General features: G+C 40.1%; 1 protein-coding gene across 1 annotated transcript in view; it reads left to right on the top strand.

Annotated features, from left to right (window-relative positions):
- The window catches only part of xylt1 (xylosyltransferase I), a 111,752-nt gene that overhangs the window by 34,661 nt on the left and 49,550 nt on the right, over nt 1–27,541 (top strand). The window contains exon 2 of the mRNA XM_041786170.1: nt 26,943–27,522. Coding sequence (XP_041642104.1) covers nt 26,943–27,522 — 580 coding nt within the window. The remainder of the gene's footprint in view (nt 1–26,942; nt 27,523–27,541) is intronic.

Below are 27,541 nucleotides of genomic sequence, written 5' to 3'. Positions count from 1 at the left end.
CATTGCACAGCCTGGTTAATGGCCATTAATCTGTCACTCTATAGCCAAATCACAGAATAACCTTTGTGGTACATGGTAAATGGCCTGTATAGCTCTTCTCCAGTTATCTGACTGCATAAAGCACTTTTTCAGCACCCATTCACACCCACTAACTATTAGTTCATAACACATCAGGTTACTCATTATATCAAAAAGTGATGTGAGTATTCTGTCAGTATGATGTCATGTGTTTACACCATCGTTGGTGATGAGGACAACTGTTAATTTCGTCGACTAAAACTATGACTATGAAAAATGTTCAACAGCCTTTTTTGCCATGACAAAAACTAGACTAAGACTAACAAAAATGGATCTGTGATGACTTAAACTGACAAAAACTAAGCTTAGTTTTCATGAAGATGACTAAAACTAGACTAAAATGTAATGTAGTTTTCGTCTGACATTCAAAATCAGTGATATTCCTCCTCTGTGGGTAAATCTGTCAAAAAACAGTGCATCTGTGTCTCTTTTGCCTCGCAGCTGTAGAAAGCAGGGACCCCAGGTCCGGCAGGATGCTTAGAACACACTACCATGACTTGGTGGCATGTTTAGGCAAGAATAGGCAGAATAAATGCTTGGACTAAAAGTAAAGACTAAAATGTGAGGACTTTTTAATGAACTAAAACTAGACTAAAATGTTTTGAGTTTTTGTCAACCAACTAGACTAAAACTAAAAAGGATAGAAATGACTAGAATATGACTAAAACTAGGACATTTCATTTAAAGACTAAGACTAAAATTAAAAATAGTTGCCAAAATTAACACTGATCAGGATGTAATTGAGATATCATGTTGCTGTCAGAGCCTCCTGAGGATGTCAGTGACAACTGGTACTTCCTGTATTCAAAATGAAATGGTAAAAGACAATGTCAGACAATGTGGCCACTGTGGCTCTGTAGGTAGAATCAGTCAACCTGAAGGTCAAGATTTCAATCCCCAGCTCCCTCAGTCACCTATCAGTGTGTCCTTGGGCAGGAGACTGTACCCCAGACTGTTCCCACTACTTCATCAGCACCGTATGGATGTGATGGGATCAGTTCATACTGATGGACACGGTAGCGGCTTTTGACATCAGTGTGTGAATGCAGAGGGAATGAGTGTGAATGGGAAAGTGGGATTTGTGGTGTAAAAAGTGTTTTGAGTAGTCAGATGACTAGAAAACTCATAATTACCATTTTAATGAGGGAACTTTGAAATTCTGATCACTAATGTTTTACTTTGTGACTTAACCTATTCAATTAGACAGTATTTAAAAGGAGACATAGCCGTTCAGAATCATTATTCCAATGAAGACTTGAGAGGATAGACAGACACTGTCTGGCAGAGCTCTGAAAATTTTTTTAAAGAAATTCCATGTTTTTCCTCATTTGCACCATTTATTTTTCCTCAGCTGTACGTGTCTCATTTATCTTCATTTTCCTCTCTCTGATTCTTTTTCTTTTCTGCCTCCACTTACACAGTAGCTGTCTCTTCAGCTCTTTCCCTCTGTGTTTGCTTTGCACAATGCATGTGTTTGAGTGTAATGTTTGCATGCGTGTGCGTGTGTGTGTGTGTGTGTGTGTGTGTGTGTTTGTTTCTTATCCTTGTGACATTTCCGTGCCAGGTGTGACAAATGGCAGGCAGAGAGGAAACATTTATTCCCTGTGGTGAGCTTAATTAGCCTATCAGCTAAGCCTTGGCACCAGCTTGTTTTGAAAACCACACACACAGAGACATGCACACACACACACACACACACGCATTTAAACACTTTTATCCTCAAGTAGGAACCCACCGACAAGAGCACGAACAAGCAAACAGACACACAAACAGACAAATCACTTCAGAACATGAACCACACACATAATTGGACAGTACAATGAGATGATGTTTAAATCACAGCTCCAATCCTTATTTTTTCTTCTGCTTCACATCCAGAGGGATTCAGTTGTAGCCAACCTCATCTTTTCTCTATTAAAAGGTTAAATCATTTACAAATTACAGTGCTCTCCCAGCATTTAGCATATGGTGGGTGTGCAGAGGCCATTCAAGGCCAGCAGGCAAGACTGGAGGAGAGACAGTGAAGAGATCACATGTGTGTCTTTTCTCTGTGTAATGTGTGAGCAGGATTTTCATTCAGGGCTGTTTTACATCACAAATCCATCTGTGTGTATCAGTTTGTGTATCTGCTGAAACATCTGTCCACTTCTGTGTTGGTCCGTTGTCATGCCAAATGCAACATCTGCAAGGGAAGGGGAGAAATTGGGGTGGGGGTAAAGGAGGAGAAGGACTCCTGATGTTCTGCAAACCTGCAGCCAAGTGAGGGAACTGTAACACAGCGCTGCTAATTACACACAGAAGAAAACAAACTCACACACAAGTGCATAAATGTGCTTTCATCAGAATGAGTGGTGTCTGAGGGCCTTTCATTGTCTCTTCCCTCCTCAATCTGTGGACAAATTACAGACATTATTGGCTGAAAAAGAGACTCTCTGTCTACCTCAGTCCTTTCCTCTCTCTCTCTCTGAGTGTTGGCATGTCCCTGAACCCCCGCTGTCGTGGAGGAAATGAAAGCCAAAAATGTTGCTGATGTGTCTCCCTGCTAAGCACAGGGTTCTGGGCTTTGATGCCAGCCAGGTGGTGGAGGGGATATTAAGGTGCCCTTAAAGAGTTGTGATGGGGGAGGTGAACGTTGTAATTTGACCAGATTGTGTTGCGACTTGTTTGGGTGTGGCCTGGTCCGGCAGCCCTGCTGGCAACAATTGGCTTTTGATGTCAGGGTTAAAGGGTTTGGTGGGATTTTGAAGAGACTCCATGCTGTGTGGAGGTAGGATTAGTGTTAGAGAGTTAACAATGAAAAGATGCAGAGCCTGTTGTTCTTTTGCAACTCAGCAGTTCAGCTGATTAACTTTAATTGCTTGATAATTGAATGCCATGTTTGCATGTAAACTCTTTAGTGATATTTTGTTGTGCTCCTCTCATAAAGTTAGTGTAGGATAGGGCCAGAATTAAGGTAATATATAAAACATATGCATACTTGATATAGGCATCAAAGCCTCCATTTGTAATGATGTAAAATCCCATCTGAGCTGCTACTGTACACTCAGCAGGGGTGGGTTTAAGTCCTGGTTTATACAGGGTTAAAAATTACCATGTGACCTACAGGTCAGTCCGCTTTGTCTGGTCAGGGTTTGGAATTTGTATAAAGCCATTTGTTCGCTGCCAGGAGATTAAGAGTCAAGAGTTAAGAGAGTAGAATATGCGGCCCTGATGTCTGAACACAGGAAACAACTTAGGCTTTCACTGATTAGTTCACACAACTTTAACAACACATGCAAACAAACTTTTAATGTCACATGAGCTCCATAGATATCTCCTACTTTAAGACTGACTCCTATGCTCATGATGTTGCTTCTCATGTTGTTGAGTTATATGTGTTAATTCAAAGCTTGCTGAATGGCTCTCCTCACGGTGAGTTGTAGATGTTTGGATCTTAGCTTCTTTTTTGACACCATAAGCTAGTCAAAGTTTTGCAAAAAGACATTTCCATTACTTCTTTATAAATTCAAATTTCTATGCTAATTAGTGGGGCTGTGAATCCTAAGACGGTTTGTTTCAAATCTTAGGCACAGGCCAAGATTCAATTCTTTGACGATTCATTAAAATACAGAATGATTGGGGCATAGATGGCCTAGTGGTTTATGGTGTGCCATGTACACGGTCCTGGGTTCAAATCTGGCCTGTGGCACTTTCCCACATGTCTCTCCCCAGCTCTCTCATCCCTGTTTCAGATTCGGTCAACAGAGGCATAATGTCCTTTTATCCACTTGCTCTGTGTCTGACTGTTTTGGTCTGTTTCCATTCTTAAGTTGATCTCAAACTCGATGAAACGCTGTCTGTTTAATATCATGTCAATGGGCTCAAATATATTGATTCCTCAGCAATACGTCACTGTTGTAAGCCCTGGGAATAAAATGGGCTGTAGATGCTCAGTTAACAAAGACTTCTCCAGGTCGTGATGGAGAAAAGTATTTAATATGTAGTTCTGTTTGTGCTGCATGTTAGTGTCAGCGTCATAGCTGAACTTTAAATCTCAACAGGTGAGATTTATGTGCTGCTGTTGTACTGAATCACTTTGCTCCAAAGCGTACAGACAGTCAGACATTAGGAAAGTTCTCCTTCCTTCATTTAAAGGCCACAAAGGAATTGTCATTATATCATCAGTCACTTTTAACTTGGTGTTACAGTTTGAGATCATTCTTTCTACATCATGAGAGTCCCCCATCTGGGGAGGGGTGGTGGGAAGTCTCCCCCTGTAAGGTGCATATGTGAAGCAACAGAGGATGAGCTTGGGAGTAGCCTGCCTGAAATTTGATGTCAATTTTCAGGACTGTATGTGTGAAAACAGCTTTAGTCTTTTTCCTTCTGCCTCAGGATACACTGTTTTGGAGAATGAGGCCCCTAATCATAAGGGGAGTCCTGCTTTCTTGTTTCCTCTGATCTTGATCTTCCTGTCACTTCATCAAAGAGATCAAACTGTTTTCTATGTAAGGAAGTCAATAACTGCCTTTTATCTGAAACTACTGACTTGTATAGATGTTTAATGGTGTGGCAAAGTATGACAGTCTGTCCACTAAATAAACTCAGGAGAGGATCACAGCTGTTTAACAAAATGTTGTTGTTCCTTGTATGTGTTGTTTAATTAATAATGTAATGCCAATCTTACCACATGATGTGACTTTCAAATAGATTGATTATTTTCATTTAGAAAATGATATTTAGAACTAATGTTTAACTACTCAGCATGCAAAGTGCATCAAGCAAATGTAAATGCATCAACTGGACCATTCACACTTTTGAAAAAGTAATTTTTGTGTATTTCTGCTTCAGTAAACATTAGTGCTGCGATTTTCTACCCCGACTCTCTCTGTGGATACACAACCGACAACTGTCTCCACAGGGTTCTTCTGATTCCTGCAAAACAGCCTGAACTGTTTTTGTCTGACAGCCAGAAAGCGATTATAAGACTGTGACCAGATTCAAAATATCCCCTCTGGAAATAATTGGAGCCCTTTAGGGGTCCTCAGTTACACTGGAATGCGTCATACATTTATGCAAACATGACACTGCTGTGCATGACTTTTTCATGTGCTGGTGCCTGTACTTCAGTTCTGTTAGTCAGAGGCTGCTGCTGCAGTGATACCTTAACAGTTATCAGCAGTTACAGCGGTGATACCTTAACATCTTTTTACCTTTACCTTCACAACAGTGCAGGAGTCTTTATCCACCAGACACAGTTGTCTTCTTTTCACCTGATGTTCACATCTTTTCATCCTAAAATGAGGTGTGGTCGCGCAAAGCTGGTATATATTTATCTTGGTGATGGGGTAAAGAACTGCGCCATAGACTACCTGACCTTTTGTGTCTGTGGTGTAGGGTCTCCCTGAACTCACCTGAGCCTTTCCATCCACACAGGGTGCATCTTGGCTGTGCCACAGCTTCATCTTCATTCTGGTTTGCATGTTAACAAATCGGGGCTTTCAGATTACCTGTGTGAGCTCCACGTCTCATGTGCCTGATACGCATGTCTCACATGAAGAGAATCTGGCAAGATAAATATGGTGCAAGTACTTCCAGTTAGTGCTTTTCAAAGTAAAAGCTTTGTTTAGTATTCCCTTGGTAAAACTCTTTCATTTAGAATTTGACCTTTCTCAAGCCGTGACAATACGCAGCACACATGTGCTTGATATGAAAGCCATGACAGTGAGTGCTGCATACGCATGGCAGCTTCATGCAGATACATGTGCAGCAGGCGTTGTATATCTTCTTGTGTCATTACTGACATGAATGTGTCTGAGTCTTCAGATAAGCTGGACCTGCTCCATAATTTAAGTGGTCTAAGTGCCATTAAACTCAACATGGCCACATGACAGAGAACTGATGACTGTTTCTCAGGCTTACATAAAATTAATTCATACATAAACTGCTGTCTGTTTAGATTATCTCATATAATTTGAAGTCTCCACCTTGGGTGTAACATTGTGCCTCCTCCCCAGCTTTCATCTTGTTTTTTTCATCACACCATCAGTCTGTCGGTGCACAGAAATTAATTTCCTCTGCAGGAGTAAATACAGCAGATAGGCTCCTAACCTCTGTGTGCAGTATGTGTGTTTCTTGTGGTGCTAGAGTGACACAGGTCACTGACAATTTATGTCATTTGCAAAATTGTGTTCCGAGAAAAATGCCTCTTGTTACTTTCGGGCTTGATGCATTTAGGTGTTCCTCTTCATAGTAGGATGCTTCTTGACTCTGAATACAGATTAGAGAGAGAGGCAGAGAGCTGGCATGTGACTGGTTAATGAGCCTCATTTGAACCCAAATTTGATGTGCTTCTGCATAACTAGACCTGCATATAAATATTGTTAAATAATTTGATTAACAGATGCCAAACATTCTTTGGGCAGCAGATATATAATATTGAGACAATACATAAGAAGAAGTGAATGAAATCCTGTGGCTTGTCTTACTTCAGATATGGAGGTCATCTCCCTTTATTTGCCATTAGACAGAATATGTCAAAGTGTGACACTCATTTGCTCTTCTCCTGATCTCCTTACTGATCTGTTCCTTCTTTACCAGCAGAATCTAGTCACTCCAAGTTCACAAGGCTATAGATGCCTATACATGTCATGATTAAGTGCACTTGTGGGGCTTATCACCATGACAGTCTTAATCAGTGGGATGGAGGTCTAAACAATAAGGTGGATACGAAAGATCTGGAAGAAAAGCAAACACATGGCATTAGATTCTTTCAAATCTGACACCTTTTAACAGATATCAGTGAAATATTTTAACAGCACATGACAAATTGCACAAAAGAGATCTTACAAAGACATTTTTTCTGCCAATTCCCAGAGACTTTTCCAATCCAGCACTATAGGGCCAAGCACAAGTAATTAAGACCCTTTTATGTGAGCTTCATCACCCCTTAATTTCAACTCAACAACCCTAAAAATAATAGCAGCAATGCTAAATCTGACAGATTTTTGTAAATATCTTAGTTTTAGTTTTCTAGATATTACTGTGAATTAACAGTTGCCTGATATGACAGAAACCATCTGTGTGAGGCAGGTAAACATAAATTAAATTTAGATCCTAACAGTAGATACACAGTAGTGGCTAGTAGAATCTGACATGCATTCTTGATGTAAAACTCATACTTCTAAATGTTGTTGATAATAGAATATGATAAAAAGAAAAACATGACTTGTTCAGTGACACTGGTGTTTTAATGGCAGCTCTGAACAGGGTGCTGATCTCTGACATCCAGTGTTGGGGGTAATGCTTTACATAGTAATCCGTTAGAGAAACCAGATTAGTTTTTTGTTGTAGCGAGTAATGCAACATATTAGTTTTACAATTCAAGTCATCTGTTATTAGTTATTTTCGTGAAATGTAATCTGTCACTGAAAGAAAATTTCCCCAATTCCTTTTCTCTTCTGGCCACAAGAAAAAGAGAGCCAGAAAACAAAATTGCTCCTCAAAGCGTCAGCACTGTTTGTCCTTCTTTCTTTCCTGTAGCACTGTTGGCATGCAGCGGAGGGTGCCCATGTTGTTAGTTCTGGTAATTGTAGGGCTGATCTTTGGGAAGATAATCTAATTGTGATATTTTTCAACCAACATTGCAGTTGCAATTTAACCTGATTATTCTTCAGGTTCCTCATCTTATAAACCATTCTATATTATAACACACAAAGCTATTTCCCCAGGAATGTATATCCAATCTCCCAAAATCTACACATAAATGTTAAACAATTCTAAGATAATAACTAAAAATTAAAAACCTGCCCCACCATCCAAAAAAAATCTAATCCAATTCCCCCCAAAATTACAAATATATTAAACAAATTTTCATAAAAATACAAAGAAAAAATCAAAGCAACTTCTAAAAAATTTAAAAAGAAATTTTTCAAATTTTCATGAAATTACCTAAAAGTTTCAAAGTTAATCCCCCCACAAATTTCCCCAAATTTACAAATAAATGTTAAAAATTTTCATTAAAATACCTAAAATTTTCTAAACAAATTCCCAAAGAAATTCCAATCAAATTCCCAAAAATTGACAAATAAATTTATCAAATTTTCAAGAAGATACTTTGAATTTTCAAAGCAATACCCCCCCCAAAAAAATTTAAATTAAAATCCTAAAAATGTAAAAATTAATTTCTCAAATTTCTGCAAAAATATCTACAGATTTCTAAGAAAAAATCACCCAATATCAAAATCAATTCTAACAAAAATATCTGATTGCATTAAAGACAAAAGAATACAAAAAAAGAAGACAAAAATCTACACAAAAAAAACAGGGAAAGTAGGAACTTTTGTCAATTATTCATGAAAATATTGGCACTTGAATGTTTGCATAATGCAAAATTCAAAACACATCTGCTTAAAAAAATGATTAAACTGCTATTTCAAAAACACATTTCAGGTCAGAGAAATATTGCACCCTCTGCGATTGAAAATTGCAGTAGGTCACATTGCGATTTAATCTACATTTCGATTAATTGCCCAGCCGTAGTTTATTGAGCTAGTGAGATGATTGAGAGCACATCATTACCCTGTGGAATTATCCCCTTTATGTTGGGTTTTTGGATGAAAGGGGCAAGATCAGCATCATGGTGAAGCATAAGTTTGAAAGCTCCAGTTATTAAGCACAAAGTTTGCATGATTCTGTACACCTCTGCCCAGTTTGTTGTTAAATTGTGAGCATGTTAAAGAGCTGTAGAGGTATTTATGGGTTTTAGTGGTCAGGCTGCAGAGAACCTGATAATGGGCTGTAAATTAGGCTGTTCAATGTTAGTACATTAAAAGGCAGACGTTTGCTATTTTCACAACCAATAAGTGGAACAAATGGCTAAAGGGTTTTAATATTTAGTATTGCAGAAGTACTCTAACATGTTAATTTCTCAGTAAGTAACACAGTAATGTAATGAGTTAGTTTCAAAAGTAATGCTACCCAGCGCTGATGATGTCTACATGTCACATTGTCTTTTGGATCGGAGTAACCCTGAAGTTCTGATTTTGAAATCACCCTAAAATCACCCAGGATTTTCAGCTTGCACTTGAGATGATGTTACCTTATGTTAGAAAAAGTCAATTTATCATGTCAGTTAATAAAATTTGACTTTTATATTTTCAGAGAACAAGACAAAGGAACCAGCATGGGGAGTGCTATACCATATAAGCATGTTTTATGGACAAACAAAGGAACACAGTTAATATTAATGATAATATCTTGAATTTATATAGCGCCTTTCAAGAAACCCAAGGACGCTTTACAAGAAACACACAAGACATGGATGAACTACGAAAGGGACAGGATGAGTGTAAGGGCTGGTTAAGCTTAACCATAAACATGTTGTGTTCTTTTGGTTCTTATTCAATCAGTTACATTTTGCATGGTTTATTCTAGAAGAACACCAAGGAGATTGTCGTAATTTTTACAGTTTAGTCTGATGAGATGTCAGTGTCTTTGTAAGTCTTTATATGCTAAATAAAATCTCATGGTTGGGTAAAAGAACAAAAATTCATTAGACCACCAAAAGTCAGCAGTTTCTTTCCATTCCTGCATCTATGATATTCTTCTTATTTTAGAAGATTTCCCAATACTGTGTTTCTTAAGGCTTGTCCAGCTAGCAGAACTGGCTTTTACTTTGTGGAAGTGAAAGCAATGCTCTCTCACCACTGTGATATATTAGCACATCATTTGCATGCTGTCTTTAAACACTGACACAAAAGTGACAAACTGCTCACAGTCCTCTTTTTTATGACTTCCTCTTTCTCAGCAAAAATACATAGATTTTAAATGAATGGATCTTGCATAAATCAAAAAAACAACCTACAGTCACAGAAAGCTGATTCAATCTGACCTCTGCTCGAGTGTCACTCTGGGGTCATGGCCTGTCACTGTTATGTCACACAGCGGCCTGGAATCTGTGCTATGTTCTCTGACACACTCCACACAGACCTTAGATCATACATTCACATGTCATTCCCACCAGCCCTTTCATGCAGAAAATGGGGGGCCTTTTCCATTAGGGGTCTCTTCCCCATCTCTGCTCCCCCTCTTTTGTTCTCCTCCTCCAAAGTACTTTTTCTCTCAGACTTTTTTCATTCGTCTCCTCCTCCCTCCTCCACTTGTAATCTTCCTCCTATAGCCCCCTTGTTCTCCATTTTCCCTGTTATTCTTAACCCCTGGTCTTTTTGAAACCTCTGTAAAATGTTAGTGTGAAGGGCTGTTCCTCTGTGCCTCATTCACACACAAATGCGTGCCCAAACACACACATACACCTCCTTTTCACCCCTATAGATCAGCTGTAGGCTCCCACTGTTCCGTCTGACCACGTGGCCTCTATGCACAGAAGGGACCCTCTGTTGCGGTGCCATTGAGCAGGGGCCCATGATGTCACAGGGAAATCACCTTCATCTCTCGAACACTGCACAGTGCGTCGCCCCTCCCCCGCTCTCCTTTATTCTCATCGCCGTGGTGAATGGAATTGCATGGCTGTGCAGTTCAATCACTGTCAAGTGCGGAGAAAAGGGGTCTCTTGTGCAAAATTTCATGATTCACAATTGATTAAATAGGGGTGTCATTTCATGGATGAACAGGGAGGTGTGCGGAGAGGAGAGGAGGGGTAAGGCTTTTTCATGCCCTTGTGAGATATGGCTCAGAAATCGTCTGATGGGGCCCATTCAAAGCTGGAGATGTAAAGTTCTGGGGTTTATTCACAGCAAAAAATAAGAGGCCGGTATTAGAAAGAGGAGGGGGAGAGGGGACACAGAACGAGAGTTGCCAGTATCTTCTCATAGCTTGCTAAAGGGCTTTCATGCCCTTTAGAGATATAGTCCTAATATACAGTGTGTAAGCCGTATGATTTAGATTTCTGTTGTCATGTGGAAACTCACCCAGCAAGGAGGTAGAGCAGGACAGAGGACAGAAAGGGGTTTTAAGAATAAAAGACAAGGAAAGAGGAGGTTTTGAAGCAGTGCCTGGGCAAGTATCATTCTCCATATCCTCCCAACAAAACAGTGACTACAGCTGTAATGAGGTAAGGAGAAAGTCATTCAGCACTATACTGTGGAAACACTGTGCAAACCTCAGAAGAAACCATTGAGGTTTCTTAATAGAAATCCTTTTATGCCAGAGGCTGTGGGAGTCTCTGGTTTATTATTAACAGTAAAGGTGACTAATTTATACTTACATAGACCTCCAGCAGACACTAGGTTAACCTACTATCTCACTTTCATGAATGGCTACGTGTAGGAAACTGTTATTTTTTTACTTATCTGAAAGATGTTGGGATGTGAACTAGAGGTCGACCGATTATTGGCCTGGCCAATTATTGAGGCAGATACTTGGCATGTGGCCGATAATCGTTATCTGCATTTTATTTTACCAATAACCTATAAAATAATATCACAAAGTCCATAACCTTGGTTCCAATGCATGTGTCTCCTCTGGCTTTAATTTCACTCTCCATGGTCTCACCAGATGTCCTGTGTACACCGTCTGATTGGCTAGATGTCACATGAGTGCTAGTCAGTCAGCACTTATTCCTGGGTGCTACTGACACAGCAAGCGCATAGCATCACTTCCTGTTTTCCTGCTTCCACCGTGTTACTCTGTGCTGTTTCTCATGCTGATAGACCTTGGGCTAAATTGCTTATTTTCCTTCCTTTTTGTTCATCATGCAGTTTTACTTTTGCCACATAAAGTACATTTTGTAGGTCATAATAAATGCATATTGCTTTCAAATATCAGTTATCGGTCTCATGTACTAGGGATACGCGTGGTTAAACATTTAGACGGTTCGATTCATGTATCAAATTAGCCAGCGCAAAATTTACAAGTCAGTTAATCTGATTACCCATCATTTTTCATAAACACAGACTTGAAATGCTGGTCTAATGTTTTTTTAAACTGTAATGAAGCCTCCCACCACTAGAAGCTGCTGTAGCTTCAGTTAATGGCCACTACCTTACTGTCATAGCTTTTCTGGGGATGTTAATTTGTGAAGCTTAGCAGTTAGCCTGTAGTAGCAACAACATGGTATGACCTTTTTTTTTAAGTAGAAAATTAAAGTAAAGTGGTGTGTAGTAGGGGTGAGGGAAAAAATCAATACAGCATAGTATTGTGATATTTTGTGCGGCGGTATATCGTATTGTTCTTCTGCCAAGTATCATTTTTGTTTTTGTTTTTTTTTTTCAAATTCATTGCTAATAATGTACGGAAGTCTATGATACTGGATAAATAGCATCAGTTGCTTTTCTGTCCACTTGATGCAGCAGGAGATAGTTCAACTAATATGGCTGCACCATGGAAATGACATTATGAATGCAAGCAGGGCACACACAACATGGACATGACACATGGGCTTTGCAAGGAGTGCTGCATGAAAATAAAATACCACAGTAATATGATAAAAATGAAGGCAAGGCTACTGCTGAACCAGCTAAACAGCTTAAAAATGGTATAGATATGAGTATATCACAGTATATAGTATCGCCATTCGCTGTGTATTGCAAAATGTTTAAAGCAACATCAAATGGCAGATCATGGAGCATAGTGGACCTCTTCTGACACCATGCTCTGTAACCTGGCAAAGCAGATGGATTTACCAGACTCTATGTTTGTCATCAGGCAGTCCATCATGAAAAGCTCCAATCCACAGCTGATTCCAAACCAAACACTGTTCAGAAGAATCAGCATCATTTGTGGAGCTCAAGGCGGTAGCCACGGGCAGCGTTTAGTTGTAAAGCCATTTGCAATGCTGCCTCCGTATGGTGATTACCTCAAATAAAGCTTTGGCATAGCATCATTTTTACTACAACTGGATCATGTTTCTGTTTGGAATAAACAAACAGCACCAAAAGCTTTTCATGATGTTACAGATTTGTTCACTCTTCTGCTGACCTAGTTGTTGTGGAAGTGGCTGTATACAATGGCTGCTAGTGGAGTAATTAGCTTGGACGTAGCCACAGCAGCAGGTTTGGCAGAACTGGACAACATTTCTATACTAAAACAAGGGCAGAGAGCAATACTGAATGCTTTTCATGACAGAAAAGATGTTCTTGCTGTTTTCCCAGTTAGCTTTAGCACAGGTTTGTGATCATTATAGGTGTGGTTTTTCAGGGTTCCTATGGCTGCTGCCATGGTAGCTATTAGCTAGAATGTAGCTGTAGGAAAGTAGCTGTTTATATGGACCACATTTCTTTTTAAAACAAGAACATAGAGACACAGGAGAAGCTCCGCCTGTCTACGACAGCATAGCCTGTCAGCTCAAGAGTTACACCATACAGGACATTGTTTGGTCTTGTCCCTCTAATTGGCCCGTCATGAATGTGACAGACAGAATGAAAAGTCCTGCCCTTCCCAAGTGCTTTCTATGGGAGCTTTCCCACATGAATGTGAAATAAATCCATGCAATGCATACACGGGCTATCAGGCGTGTCAGGTAAATGCTCTGTCCATAGAGCTGTGGATACCTTGTTCGGGGGAGTAGGCACTCCTCTCCTCTGTCTGGCATTAAAACAAGCGTCCCAGATAGTTTCAGTCACCAGCCTTATACTAGGTTTTAAGCTAGTCTTGTTTGCTGTAATTACTCTTGTTCCTGTTGTAGAATTTGGCTTTTTTGAACGAGTATGGATGGGATTTCTGGGGTAAGCAAACTCAAGGTGATACTTGAGAAACTCAAGTTTTCTTGACATCCGCATTAGCTTCAACACTGGAAATGAACACTTGTTATTAATTCGTACATGAGATTGTATTTGTTACTTATTTTTATTTTTTTTATTTTCTATTTAATTCTCTGTTAGTTAAAAAAAAAAGAATGAAGATAAATTAATCCCAGGGAGAAAAGGAGATATTTTTCACATCAGGAGGAATGTTGTTGAAGGAAACTCCATAGCTGTGTGACCATATAAACTCTCAGTCATTCACCTTAGTCTCCAATTATTGGATTACATAAGAGAAATCTTCATCATTTTTTCAGTGTCAGATCTGTGCATTGGGGCTTATATCTGTTATACTATATGTGAAAACTGCCCTTACCCATGCACTCTACCATCCATACCTGGCTATGTCGAGACCCGAGGAAACAAACACACAGCTTTTTTTAAAACTAAATAGACTTATTTAATGTTGCTAACATTTTGGCCCTCTCAAGACAAAGAATATGTTACACATGCATAAGGATGTTCATGAAAATAGAACGTGATATTTCAGTTTGTGATGGATAAGTGTCTTTGGATATACCTTATTCTGCATAGTAGCCAGTCTTTGGTTGGAGAAAAATTTTTCTTTTTGTTTTTTGTTTTTTTTCTTAATTCACTGCACTTCTCTCTCCAGTGAACATGAACACTGAGGCAAAACATTTCAATTTCCAATTCAGTGCTCTCCACAATTTCTAACCCTTGCTTCCTCTGCTGTGGAGAATTCATATACAACTCCAACACAACAACACGCAGCACAAAACACAGATCGACCCCAAGTAGTCTCACATGTGGTAAAGATAGGTGTGTAAGTGCGGCTGTGTGTGTTTAGTTATCTCCCTATGTAAGCTGTTTGGATGATTAGGGGGAGGTGAACCAAGCCTTGCCTCATACACAGGCAGCCTGGCCTCACTTCTGCCACATGCTTTGGGGATTTTCGCTCTAATATTGTTCCCAGTGTGAGTCCCCTTGTTGTTAGTACACACTCAGAATAAATCTTGAGGTTATTTCAGGTCTACTTTTAACTCTGTTTCTTCTTAATCCAATTTCAGGGGAAGTTCCAGAGGAAAATAATCTTGATATGAACACATTTCCTTATTCCTCCACAATAATGTTCAGTTCAGTTCAGTTCCATGTTAATTTTTCATACATACAGCGACTCATTTACAATTTATATACTTGTGTGCACATTTTGAGTGAAACACAGGGAGCTTAACCAATTGATGAGTTAAAATGTCCACATTCAAGATGCTGAAACATGTTGAAAATGTTGAATTTAACTGATTCCAAGCATAGACAAGGAATCAAAGATGAGGGGAATGATTTTTTTCTAATCTAAGAGTTAAAAACAGTTGTAGCTATTGAAGACATTAGAGGTGGAACTGAATCAATCCGTCTGGAGGCCAAAACAGCTACTTTTCTAGGGAGAATAGGAATTCCCATTGATCCCCTGTGCTACTCTTAATTGAATTGTGTTTTACTGATAACTTATCGCCAGGGATTTTACTATCCCAGCATTAAATTTGAGCTATTTTTCAGAGAAAAAATAATGCTTTCCTGAGTGGAGAATCAGCAGGAGTTAGAGCACGACAAAAACATTGATACAACTATCAAATCTGTACATCAAATATAAAACTACAACAACTTTCTGGTTATTATATCTTGTCTTATATCTTAATATGAATAAAATATGAGGGCTTAAGCAGGAAAGGTATTAATCAGAAACTCATCAGCTGTACAAGAGATCCTGTTATTTTTCTTTTCTTACATGCTGGTTAGCAGTTGTTGGCTGATATTCATTACTGGGGAAAGTGTCTGTATGATGTAAGTTAATACAAATGAACTGTTCCTGGAGTAAGCGATGTTACTTCAGTTTTGCACAGTAAACAGAAAGGTAGGGTCAGCTATTCTCTTGGCTGGGAATGAAGGATCCATTGTGAGTCTTAAAACTTTTCTTTTGGAAAACAGGCCTGGCTGTGTAACTCAGGGCTCTTCAGACAGTACAGGCAGTATGTAAGTATGTCAGATACTTCAAGGGATATTTCGGGATTTCTGAAAATGGTTGTATAAGGCTATAGTAGTGGCATTAGCCTCCAGTGATTTCTGTGAAAGTTGATCCTGTGGTTATTAAGAGCTCAGAGAGATACGTGGCATAATGGCTATTGATAAGAAAGTTTTATCTGCGTAGTTTAACAAGTTTTCCATAAAAATATGTTGGCTCTCCTGTACGCTGTGTTGAAAACATACAAAGCACTTCATTTCTCCCCAAAAAATTTCCGATGAAGTTTTCGGCATTTTGTCTCCTTCCGCTGCGCACTGATTCTCTGATCAGCTGTGTGGGTCTGCGGATTTCTACAGGGATAATAACACTACATCAAACTAAAACAAAGATGATATGAGCAATTTCAACTCAAGTGATGATGATGTGCTGTTTACTGTGGATACGAGAGGATATTTGTCTGAACCAGGGTACACCAAAGAAGAACTTACACAGATGGAGAGTCAGCGTGCTGAAAGAGACAGCAGAGAAACTTCATTTGAAAGTTTTGAGCAGGAGAGATCCCGAATTACCTGGTGTAGGTGTAGAAAATGCAAACCCGTGCTCGTGATCTCTCCTGCTCAAAACTAAGAGCTAGCACTGCTAATTCTAATAGCGCAGCTGAGCCATACACCCTGCAGTGTCTGTGTCTGAGATAGCACACTGAAGAATACTTCAGTGCTGGTTGCAGTTCAAAATACACTCAGGATGTAATAAAGTATGTTTACAAATATTGATTTTTGGACATTTTGAATGGTAGATATGAATGTGATTCCATTGTAAATCATTTTTACTGGCACTTGAATTTAGTTTCTGTTACATAAATCAGAGTGAAACAGACACAGTATAACTTGTGTTTGAAAAGTGACACATAAAGACAAAAAGACAACCCTTGTAGATATTGTTAGATCACACAAAGTGAGCAGAAGAGTGATGGAAGCCTTAGTTGCACTCAGTTTGCATATGCTCACACACTCCAGAGACTAATCAGCTATAGCATTACATATCACCTGTGTGAAATTGTAGCGAGTGTGCAGGGCCTTGAACATCATGTTTAATGAAGATTGAACTGCAAAGATTTGTGCTCCACCAGAGAACCCCAGTGCTTTGAGGGTGTAAAGCATTATGAAAACAAACTGCACTGGTTAGAATGTTGCAAAAGATCTGAAGACAATTGCAGTGCTATGCAAATTATATTGTGAAGGAAGCAGAATTATTTTAAATTCCACTGAGGCCTTGCTAGAACAACCAAGAGAATCCCCCCACAGTTTATGCTTTTCTTCTAGATTTTTATTACTTTGCTGTTTTGTGCAAGGAGCTACTTTTTAGGAGAAAGACGAACTCTGTCTTCTTTCATCTGTTGTTTAGAGTGCAAAAGTCTGTGTTTTCTCTTCTTGCTCTGCTGAAATCCATACAAATATAGTCTGAACGGCTTTCTAAATGAAACAGAAGAATATTCAACTAAAGTGGAAATTCAGCATCGGACTGTGAGTTCACCTCTGCCCTCTGGTTTAAGTGAACACCCACAAACCTCAACCCTTAGACCACAGTCTGAAAAAGATTTTGTTCTATTTCAGTTGTTTCAACTGTAAGTAGCAGATTACTATCATCCATTGATAAAAATTCACAGACAAGAGGCTTTAAAAACACGTTTTCTACATTTTCTTTAGATAATGCATCGTTTCTCTGCAATTCCACAACCAAATCAAAAGCTGTTAAGTAGTTTTCGGAGGGTCTTGCTGTCTGTCTCCTCAAGGTATTTGTAACACATTTGCACACACGCACACACACACAAAGACACATTCCCCTTTCACCACTTTAGCTCGGGGGCTTGTCGCGGGGCACACAACAAGAGGCTTCTGTGCATACCAAAACCAGCCGGTTCATTCAGAGCTGCTGCTAATCGTGCATTTGCGCACACACACTTACATTACATGTGACCAGCATTCCTTCAGATTTAGCCTTCGGGAGAAAAGGGGATTGAAGGGATTTGCCAATGGGTAAAAGAGAGAGAAAAAGGAAGCAGAAACTCAGGAAATATTCATAACTAGAAGATAGAATGCAGTGAAACCCTAGAAAGAAAGCACAAAATCTCTTGTGAAATCCACTTGACTGGGGCATCAGAAAATATCTCTCCATGTCTCATATTCATTGTTTTTACCCTTTTTAAATTGGTAGCTGCTGTTTAGACCTTTTAAAAGTCTTTATGTTAGCTGCATGCTATTGAATTAAATTTAAGCAGAGTCTACCTTACCATAGCAATTGACACCTAAACTGTAAATCCAAGAGAGCAGAGAAGAGCAACCGCTTTCGCACCCAGACTTTACAGCTGATAAGCCATGATAAGTAGACTTCTAAGCATTTAGGTCATCCCAGCTGTAGCCTGGCTCATTTCTACTCACGGTCTGCTGAGGTGCTCGAGCAGCTGTGCACTAAGTCTGTTAGTGCGTCAGTCTCCTATGTCATGCCAGACAACACATCTTGCTCAGAGTATCGCAGGGATTCAGTCCAGGTAATTAATCTGAGCTGGTTAGCCACATGGCAGGCAGGTAAGAGCAGAAGCCATCCTGCACGCTGCTGAGGTGACTCAACAACCTTCTACTCACACAAAGGCAGTACTTTATTTCTTAACAAATTTGACTTTATGTTTACGTGCATCCTGGTATGATTGCGTGCCTGCCTGTTCATGCACCAGCTTGTGTTGACAGAGAACACACTGCTGGCACACGCAGAAGCTTATCTCAGCTCAGGGCCCTCAGGAATGGTGTCTTTAAAAGGAAGCTGACAGGGGGGTGGGGGGTAGAAACTGATATAGGCTGCTACCTTGCTCTCCCTCACATCTACCATGGGACTGCACCTGTAAATGATGGCATTAGGAAGGAGGAGAGGAGGGCGGAGCAGATGAACAGCTTTTTTCCTAGAGCGAGGGATGATAACGCTGGAAAGAAGAAGAGGAGGAGGTGAGCGGTGAAACTGGACAGGTGCTGAGAGAGAGATATGTGCTTTCTTTCTCTGCTGCACAGGAGACTGTGGACAATGACGTGAAAGGAAGAAAGAATAAAGGACAGGTGAAATATTTCCCCCTGTGGCAAAGGAAACAGGGGAAAGTGAAAAAGGCCAACTCTGTATTGAGAAATGGACTAAACCATTCCCGGGGGGATGCTTAAACTCCTAGCCCCACAGGCCTCTCTAAATGTACCTTCCAGTGATGGATGATTTTAATGTTACCCCTTTCGCTTTTTCCTCACTCCTCAGCAGAGCTCTGGGAGGGCCGTTTGTGTATTTGTATGTGTATTTGTGTGAGTGTGCACAACCAGTACACTGCATGCCAGGCAATCCTGGCTGGGCCTCCCCGACACTCCCAGGTAGTAGAAAACATTTCCCCCTGTAACAATCGATAGCTCCCTCCCCCAGCTACCAGCCTCATCTGCAGCCCAGCACAGCCCCTATCTCCAACAGCCGCCACTACGATTAATTCGGTGCCACACCACTTCCTGCTTGGAGCCCAGGCCCTGAGATTAAAGAGCGGCATGGCTACTGGAGTCCTTTGCTCACAGAGGGAGGGTGAGAAAAGGGAGAAAGGGGGTAGTGTGTGAAGATTATTTATTTATTTATCCACAGGAATCTCCTCAGTGCCAGCTTACAAATAGCACTCATTTTCATTGAAGGGCCACATGGGGCTGACTGCATCTCACTCTTATCAGGGTCAATTCAATTGCAATAAATCAACATCTAAGTAATGCATTTTAGCTTTTATTTGAGATTGAAACAATTACAATAAGCTGGGATTGAAGGAAGCAGTGTAGCCAATATTAATAGCAGGCTTACATGAGCAGATGGTTAATCAGTTCAGTCTGTCCAAATAATTAGAAATTATTCTCAAATAATATGAGTTAAGAGTTAAAAGTCACTCATTGGCCATTAATTAATTATTTCTTGCTTATATGTTCATTACATGATTGAGATTTCAGTGTTTAGGGGGTTTTGAGCATTTTTGGACAAAAGACATTTTTGCAAACTGTCATTGACTAATTGACAAATGTTGTTTCTCAGATCTCCCAAAAAAATGTTTAGACTTCTCTTCTTTACATCCATATGTTTTTTAGTATTATAGCGAGCCAGCATTATTTTGAGGATAATTATCAGTTTAGTAAAACAATCAGCTCAGTTACTGGTCCATATACTGTAAACAAGAGGTCATCAACTACATTTGTACATGGGCCAGAATTTTTGTTTTGGCTGATGCTGTAGGGGCCAGACTTTTCAATGAACTGAACTAAATAAATATTTTTGGTTTAATCGACATATTATTGTATTGGTATTTCTATTTCCTCTAATTTTCAGGCATTGACAGTGAGATCAGCCCCTACTTCCAATACAGCAGCCAGCCATAAGGAAGCACTTTAGATATTTTAGCTCCATATTTCTGGGGTTGTCATGTTCATCACTGGGTTTTACTCTGTGCTGTGTCCTGATAAGTGAGAAACACAGGCATGAAGCAGGTCTTTTCTTTAAAATCTCAGGCAAGGAAAGCTGCAATGTCCAAGAGCCTAAGTTTAGGGTTAACACAAACCCCCCTGCAGATTTAACCAATTAGAATGTGTTTGTCATGCATCATGGTTACTAATAATGGCTGATGTGGGGGTGGGGGGTGTTAAAAAGGGCAGACTCTAATTAATTCCAGATAAAACTGTTTCAACAATGTTTGTTTTGAGGTTGATTTAAAAGCTAAAGGGATATAAAGAACAAAAACTCGGAAAAAGACAGAGGTTCTCTAAACTTCATGGTCTTTTCAGGGCTGTATGGGAAGGTTTGGGGGGCCTGATATGGCCTGTGGGCCACCAGCTGATGATCACTGCTGTAGACCTATACAGGTGGTAAATATATTTTATGTGTTGGCATTCCCTGCTTATTTCACCTGCAAACTTAAAGGAATGGGATGACATTTAGGAAAGACACCAGAAGATTAATGCCACTGTTATGTCTGCACTGTGGAGAAAAAGCTTCTGTCACTAACTGGTTAGCTTAGCTTAACATAACTCAGCTGGTATCAGTAACTTCCTTAAGTCTCTCAGCTTGTTGTGAAGGCACGACACATCGGTTAGTTGTCATTTCTATGCCACTTTATGCAAGGTGAACACAGAGAATAAAATAATGTCAATTTATGGCATAAGAGTAACAGGAAGGGCTGACTGTTTCCCTTTACCCTAACTCTTTATGCTAAGCTAACTATGTGATGTTCACATAGACAAGACAAAACAATTTAGATATACAAATAACTTGCTGTGCACTATAAAATACAGGACTCATATTTTTGTTTATTTATTTATTTATTTATTTTAAGTTTAATGATCTTCAGGTGAAAGCCAAAAGCTAACAGTTTATGAACATTAATTCTGAAGCTAGACATGTCTCAGATAAACCTATCCTGGCTGTGAAACTGTCTCTGTAGAGAGGAGCTAAGTATACTTTTGTGGAGGTTCATGCTGTATGAAAGCAGTGATAAAAAAAATAAAAGAAATGCTGCATCAGCTTGTGTTTGATGATTTGAAAGAAGATGTTGTGTTGCATTGACCAAAGCTGTTTTAGTCTTGTGCACTTGTACTAAAGTTTAATATCTCAGTATTAGGGCTGAACGATTTGCAAAAATAATCTAATTGCGATTTTTTTTTCCCATATTACAACTGCCATTTAATATGCAATTATTTTTAGGTTCCTCGTCTTGTGTATTTCTTAACAAATTCAAGCAATAAATCATTCTATTTTATAACCTTTATTCTGTCAGGAACACTGTCATCATACATTTAAACATTTTGTTGCAAAATGGATATTCAGTTTTACTTGCCAGTGAAGATCTGCTCAAAAGAAGATCCTTGGGTTTGTCAAGCAGATATATTCATGACAATGGATATTGAAAACAATGGAATTATTTTTGAAACATTTAATCCATAATAGCACGATTTTGAAGATACAACACACTTTAAGCTTGAAAGGAGGCAGCTGGGGTGGAGGAAGTTGAGCTTTGCCAGCAGCAACAGCAGCGGCGTGGCGCATTAGCATTAATGCAAGCAATGATTAGTGAGAAGTACGACATATTTAAATGGGCCGCTGTGTTGAGAGAAAGAGCTTTGATTGGTTGTGGGTGCTGGGAGGCAATAATTGGGATCAGCTGGCTATCAGCTGATTGTGGCTGGGTGTATGATTTCTGTGAACTAATATAAAAAAATGAACTAGGGCAGAATGATTAAAAAAATATCTGATTGCAATTATTTTTGCTCATACTGCAAATTTGTTACCTATTGCTTTATTGAAGGGGATTATCATTTTCGTGTCTGTTGTTTTGATTAAGAAAAATGTACATAAATCACAGAAGGGAAGATTTTTGTAAACCATTCTAAAAAAATGTTTGCACAATGTGCATAAAATCTCTGCTGCTGCAAAAAATGAATGTATTAAACTGGTATTTGACACCAAGTTAAAGAAATATTGCAACTTCTGCAATTTTTAAATTGCAGCAGGCCATATTGTGTTTTAATCTAATTTGTTATTAATTGCCCAGCCCTACTCAGTACACTACTTTGTAATTAGAGGTTGATAAATTATGTGAGATTTACAAATGCGAAAATTAAGAGTACACGTAATACCCATTTTATACTACGCTGTTAAGCCGAACAAGTTGAATATACTCAAAATATTTGTTGAAACTGATTATGTCAAAGTTTTTAAGTAGTGGAAATACATTTTTTGAGTATTAATCAACTTAATATGCATAATTTACACTACAATCCTTGTTGAGTTAATAGAACTCAAAATAAAGGTAGTTGATTACATTAAAAATTTAATCACAGATATTTTGTGTTGTCCTCCTCATTTTTGTTTACAACATGGGCAAACTTGGCTCAAGCACTTGCTCAGAAGGCCCAGACTGTAAAATTTCGTCTTCTTTTAGGCTTGTTTGAGTGTTCCTTTAAGCTGGTTACCTCCACCTATTGGACAGTGGTGTGAATAAGCGAATTGGCAGCCCAGCCCTCAGAGAGTACCTGGTCACTTTAAAATGACTTTACTTGAAACAACAGTGAAGTCATTTCCTTCACCTTGTAATTAAACACTGCCTGATTTGACCTAGTAATGAGTACTTGAATGTTGAGTAAAGTTAACTTACTTTGTGTGAGTCTGGGTTTACTGTATAGCTAAAATAGTGTGGGGATGGTGCATTATTCTCTGAGGTGAGGTGCACAGATGGTCTGGTATGTTCATCTTAGTTAGATTCTTTAAAAAGTTTGTTAGCTTGCTAACACCAGGGTGCAAACCACAGGGGAGCCAGGAGGTGTTTGAAGCCCCAAAAAAGACAAGAGCTCCTCAGGAGAGTGATTCATTACTAATTTCCTCCTGGCATCAAGATAGAAGAGAACAGATAGTGACAGCAACTTCACTGGCAGCAGCACTAGCTCAGCCTGGTTTTAACTAAGATATCTGCTGAAAACAATTAATCCACTGACAAATTAAGCTAGTGTATGTGATATTTCTCCTGTATCAGCTAGAACCATGCTACCTGCACAGCTGATGGAGGGAAAAGCACGTCTATTGATTTTCCTACATTGAAAGTCCAAAAGTCAAATATAGTTGAAAAAGCTAAATCTAATCATTTCCAAAACCCACAGCATAGTTTGTCTGACAAAATTGTCTGCCACTGCTACTGAGATCACAATGTTTATTCTCCTGCACACATGCATCCACGATGATTGAACAGCAATCAAACAGAACCATAAGTGCTTCACTAACAGTTTTGTTCATGTTCCAAAAAAGTTAAATTTAGGCCCACAATTCTGATCAGTATAATGCAACAGCAGGGAATAGCAAAACCAGAGGTAATGGTCTGTCAGACTGTTGTTGGAGATTTTTATTTAGATGAGTGTAAAGGGTTCAAAAGGATGTCACTCTCTGATTGTTTCAGTAATCTCACTCTGTAGTTCAATGTGTTGGCATTGCTCCAGATCTGTTTGTTCAAATGTTTATATGACAGAGTAATATTGGATGAGTATGATATGCTGACTGGAGCCCATCCTAAAAGTCTATTTTAAATGGTACATAGAGGTTTGATGTGGTCATTCAGGGATATTGCATGCTAGTTTTCTCAAACAAGTGGGCCTATGTGCTTGCAGCTGAGTTCTTCTTTGTCCTTTGTAATAAGACTCAGTGAGTCCTCTCCTTGAGGCACGCACAAGCCCCCTTACCCCCCAAAAAGTGGTGGTACAGCCTACTGGCTAACACATAATTTAAAAAAAGCCATTAACAGGCTAACAGAATTAGCACCACAAGTTGGATAATTAAACAGATGCATCAATCTATTTTACTCTGCAATATTAGATTAACTATTAGAGATGTACATCTTTAAGTATCTAACAATTCATTTTCCGGAAGAAGCTACATTGCACACTTAGTGAACATGTTGGGTCAGGCTGCCTCTTACCTGGGATTATAGAGTCCACAGTGAGCCTTTATTTTGTCAAAATGAGACAGGCTAACTCACAGGTCCACAGACAATGCAGACAGAACATGAGTACAGAAACAATCGCCGACACTTAAGACTAGCACTACTAATGCTAGCAGCACAGCATACGAGCTACACATCCACCTGCTACAGGGATGGCACACAGCAGTGTGCTCAGGTTGAAAATGCACTCAGATGTGATGAAAATATTGATTCTTGGAAATATTGAATATATTCAGAATTGTAGTCATTCTTACGTGAATCTATTTCTCTGTCACCTTTATGAACTATATTGATTTCATTTAAAGATACCGAGTTAGTTTCTTAGCATCCCTTGCATCTGTAATGCTACAGTTGTTTCACTGGTCAAAAACTGGTGACCTGAACTTCACCCAGATGATCAACGAATCAAAGGGCATGCCATGACACTTGTTGCTCATAAACATGATGAAAGCAGAGTAAATGAGGGACAGGAAAGTAGAACATGTTTCTTGTAAATGTCGGGTTCTGTTTCACCAGCTCCATTACTCTAGGTATCACTGATGTTTGAACTATTTGTTGAATGGTGCTCATCTTTTCTGTATTATAAAGGGAGGGTTTAACCCTGCTAACATGTTTTCTGACACTTACAATCTCTTGTTTTAATTCTGTATTCACTTGGGCATTTTTCAGATTTGATTGCATCCCCCTTCCTCTTCTTGTCTCACTGTAAGGCTAACATGAGAATATCCTTTTCTACAGAGCAAACACATGCTGAGTCTTCTCTACTTGCTCTCTTTAAGTAAAAAATACTCGGAGCATGCTCTGCAGACACACAATCATGAATGCTCACAGCCTCATTTTACCTCTGCAAACATCCAGTCACTTGCACTGCATGGATTAGCCTCCTAAAGCATTCCCTTTGAAACTCAGCAAGTAGGGATTTCTTTTTAGGTGATCACTGGCCTAAGCAGCTGTTACACGCAGGATTAGCAGGTTTGCTATTCAGACAACACGGTCTGTTTAAACTGGCAGGGTGAAGAAAGTAGAGGAAGACAAGAAGGGGAGGGGATGAGAGAGGTTATGACAGGCAGGAGCAGGGATGAAGCTGAGAATAAAGGTGAAGGAGAGGAGGGGGTGTGAAAGATGTGAAATGGGGAGCAGATGATGGGATAAAGGAACAAGGTGAGAAGCAGAAGGCATGGGAAGTGAGGGAAGAAGGGCACGAGGTGGGACTGGGACGTGTAAAGAGAAGTATGATGGAGGAAAAGAGGGGAAGTCAGTAATACATGGATAGAAATAAATTAGGAAATGAGAGGCAGAAGCTTAGAGGTAGCTTAAAAGAATCAAACCTCTGCCAGGGAAGTGGCTTAAAAGGAGCTGACAATGACAATATTATTCCCCCTCTGTTTTTATCTAGTTTGTTGTTTCTTGTTTCACTTCTATATTATCATCCCACTTTCTGTCTCTCCGAATGGGAAAGTGTGTCATGCAGACACCTCTGTAATTGTGCTGCTACAAGGTGTTTGCAGACAGGGACGCTTGATGGTCTGATAACAGGCCTTGCTTTAGGGCTGGAGGGACATTTTCATGCTTTTTAGCTGCCTTACAATAGCATCCGACTTGCTTCTTTTAGTGTCTCTCACCTGTTTCCATTCTGTCTCACCTACCTCATATTGCACTTAGCTCCCCCTCCTCCTTTCTCTTTTTTTTTTCTCTGTGTCTTGTAAATGGAGAAACACATCAGGGACCTGTGTTGTTATAGGCTCTATCTTTCCTTAGCTGCTGTTTGTCGTTCTGTACACCTAACTCCCCCTCCCCCTCCTCCTCCTCCTCCCTTGCGTCTAGCAAGGTGTACAACTGTGGTGTGGCAGCCAGGCAGCTTTCTTTAGTCTTCTGTTTGATGCATCGTAGCACATTTCAGTGGAGAAAGCTGGCGCTTCCTGGAAGCAGCACCCATGCCTCGTGTCAGTGCTCCTTCGCCTCACACTCCCCACTTTCACTCATTACCCTTTTTTCCTCTTTCTGTTCTCCCCAGTGCTCCCCCTTCGCTTTCAGCCTATTCTGCTGGAAAGATAGGGAAATTGTACATTCAGACATTCACGCACGCACACACACTATCTCACATATGCAGATGCACTGTGCTGTCAAGTGCAGCCTTTCCAGTCACACGTGACACCACTACAATTCCTTCACATTCTTATGTGGCCCCACTAAAAAAAAAAAAATAACACATACACACACATGAACACAAACTGCAGTACTATCTTACAGTCATATTTCGGGCCTTTATCCCCCCCTTGGTAATCTGTTTATGGGGTGCTGGGCCCATTTGAGGGAGAATCTAATTGAAACCAGAGCTAATCTGATGATGGCATGGAGCAGTAGAGCCCTCAGCCCTGGATCACCTCGGTTAGGTTGCATCTTATAGTCCCCTCTCTCAGTACCTCACTGCTTTATTTCATGCCTCATGGTTCAGTACAGCCCTGCCCACTCATTCATGCCACATTGATTGTTAATCCGACATTTGATATGCACCACCGTCACTCAATTCCGATCTTGTTTTCCTTGTTTGTGCCCTCCCTCCTCCTTTTTTCACACTTCCCTTTCATTTACCACGCTTCTCTTGTCTTCCTTGTTTCAGGATGGATACTACTCTCATCGCCCGAAAGAGAAAAGCAGAGTGGACAGCAACAACGAGAATTCTGTGCCCAAAGACTTTGAGAATATAGACAATAGTAACTTTGGTGCACGCTCTCAGCCACACCGGCAGTCTGTAGGTGCCACCAGCAGCAAACAGCAGCGGGAGCATCTGCAAGAGAAGGCTCACGCACAACAGCAGGCCTGGAGGGAGAGCTCACCAAGTCTGGGTCGCAGCTCTAACGAAGTCCTGCCTGTAGGCCACCAGTCGCTGGTGGTCAGCAACAATGCCTCCTACCCTGGTGTGGCAGGAGTTTCACGGCAGCACAACCGTGCCTCACAGGTCCAGCAGGCACAGTCACAACACAGACATCAGCACCCGCACAGGAGGCAGGTGACCGCAGCACCACTGGAGGTGACCTACGACCAGCCACCCAAGTGTGAGATCAGTGGAAAGGAAGCCATTTCAGCTCTATCCAGAGCCAAGAGCAAGGAGTGTCGGCAACAGATTGCTGAGGTGTACTGCAGACACAAAGAGGGACAGCTGATGCCGGAGAAGGTCACTCGCTACTGCCCCATTGAAGGTGAATCATTAAGCACAGT

This window comes from Cheilinus undulatus, linkage group 4, assembly GCF_018320785.1.
Source record: "Cheilinus undulatus linkage group 4, ASM1832078v1, whole genome shotgun sequence".
Lineage (NCBI taxonomy): Eukaryota > Metazoa > Chordata > Actinopteri > Labriformes > Labridae > Cheilinus > Cheilinus undulatus.
This window is presented reverse-complemented; position numbering and strand designations above follow the sequence as displayed.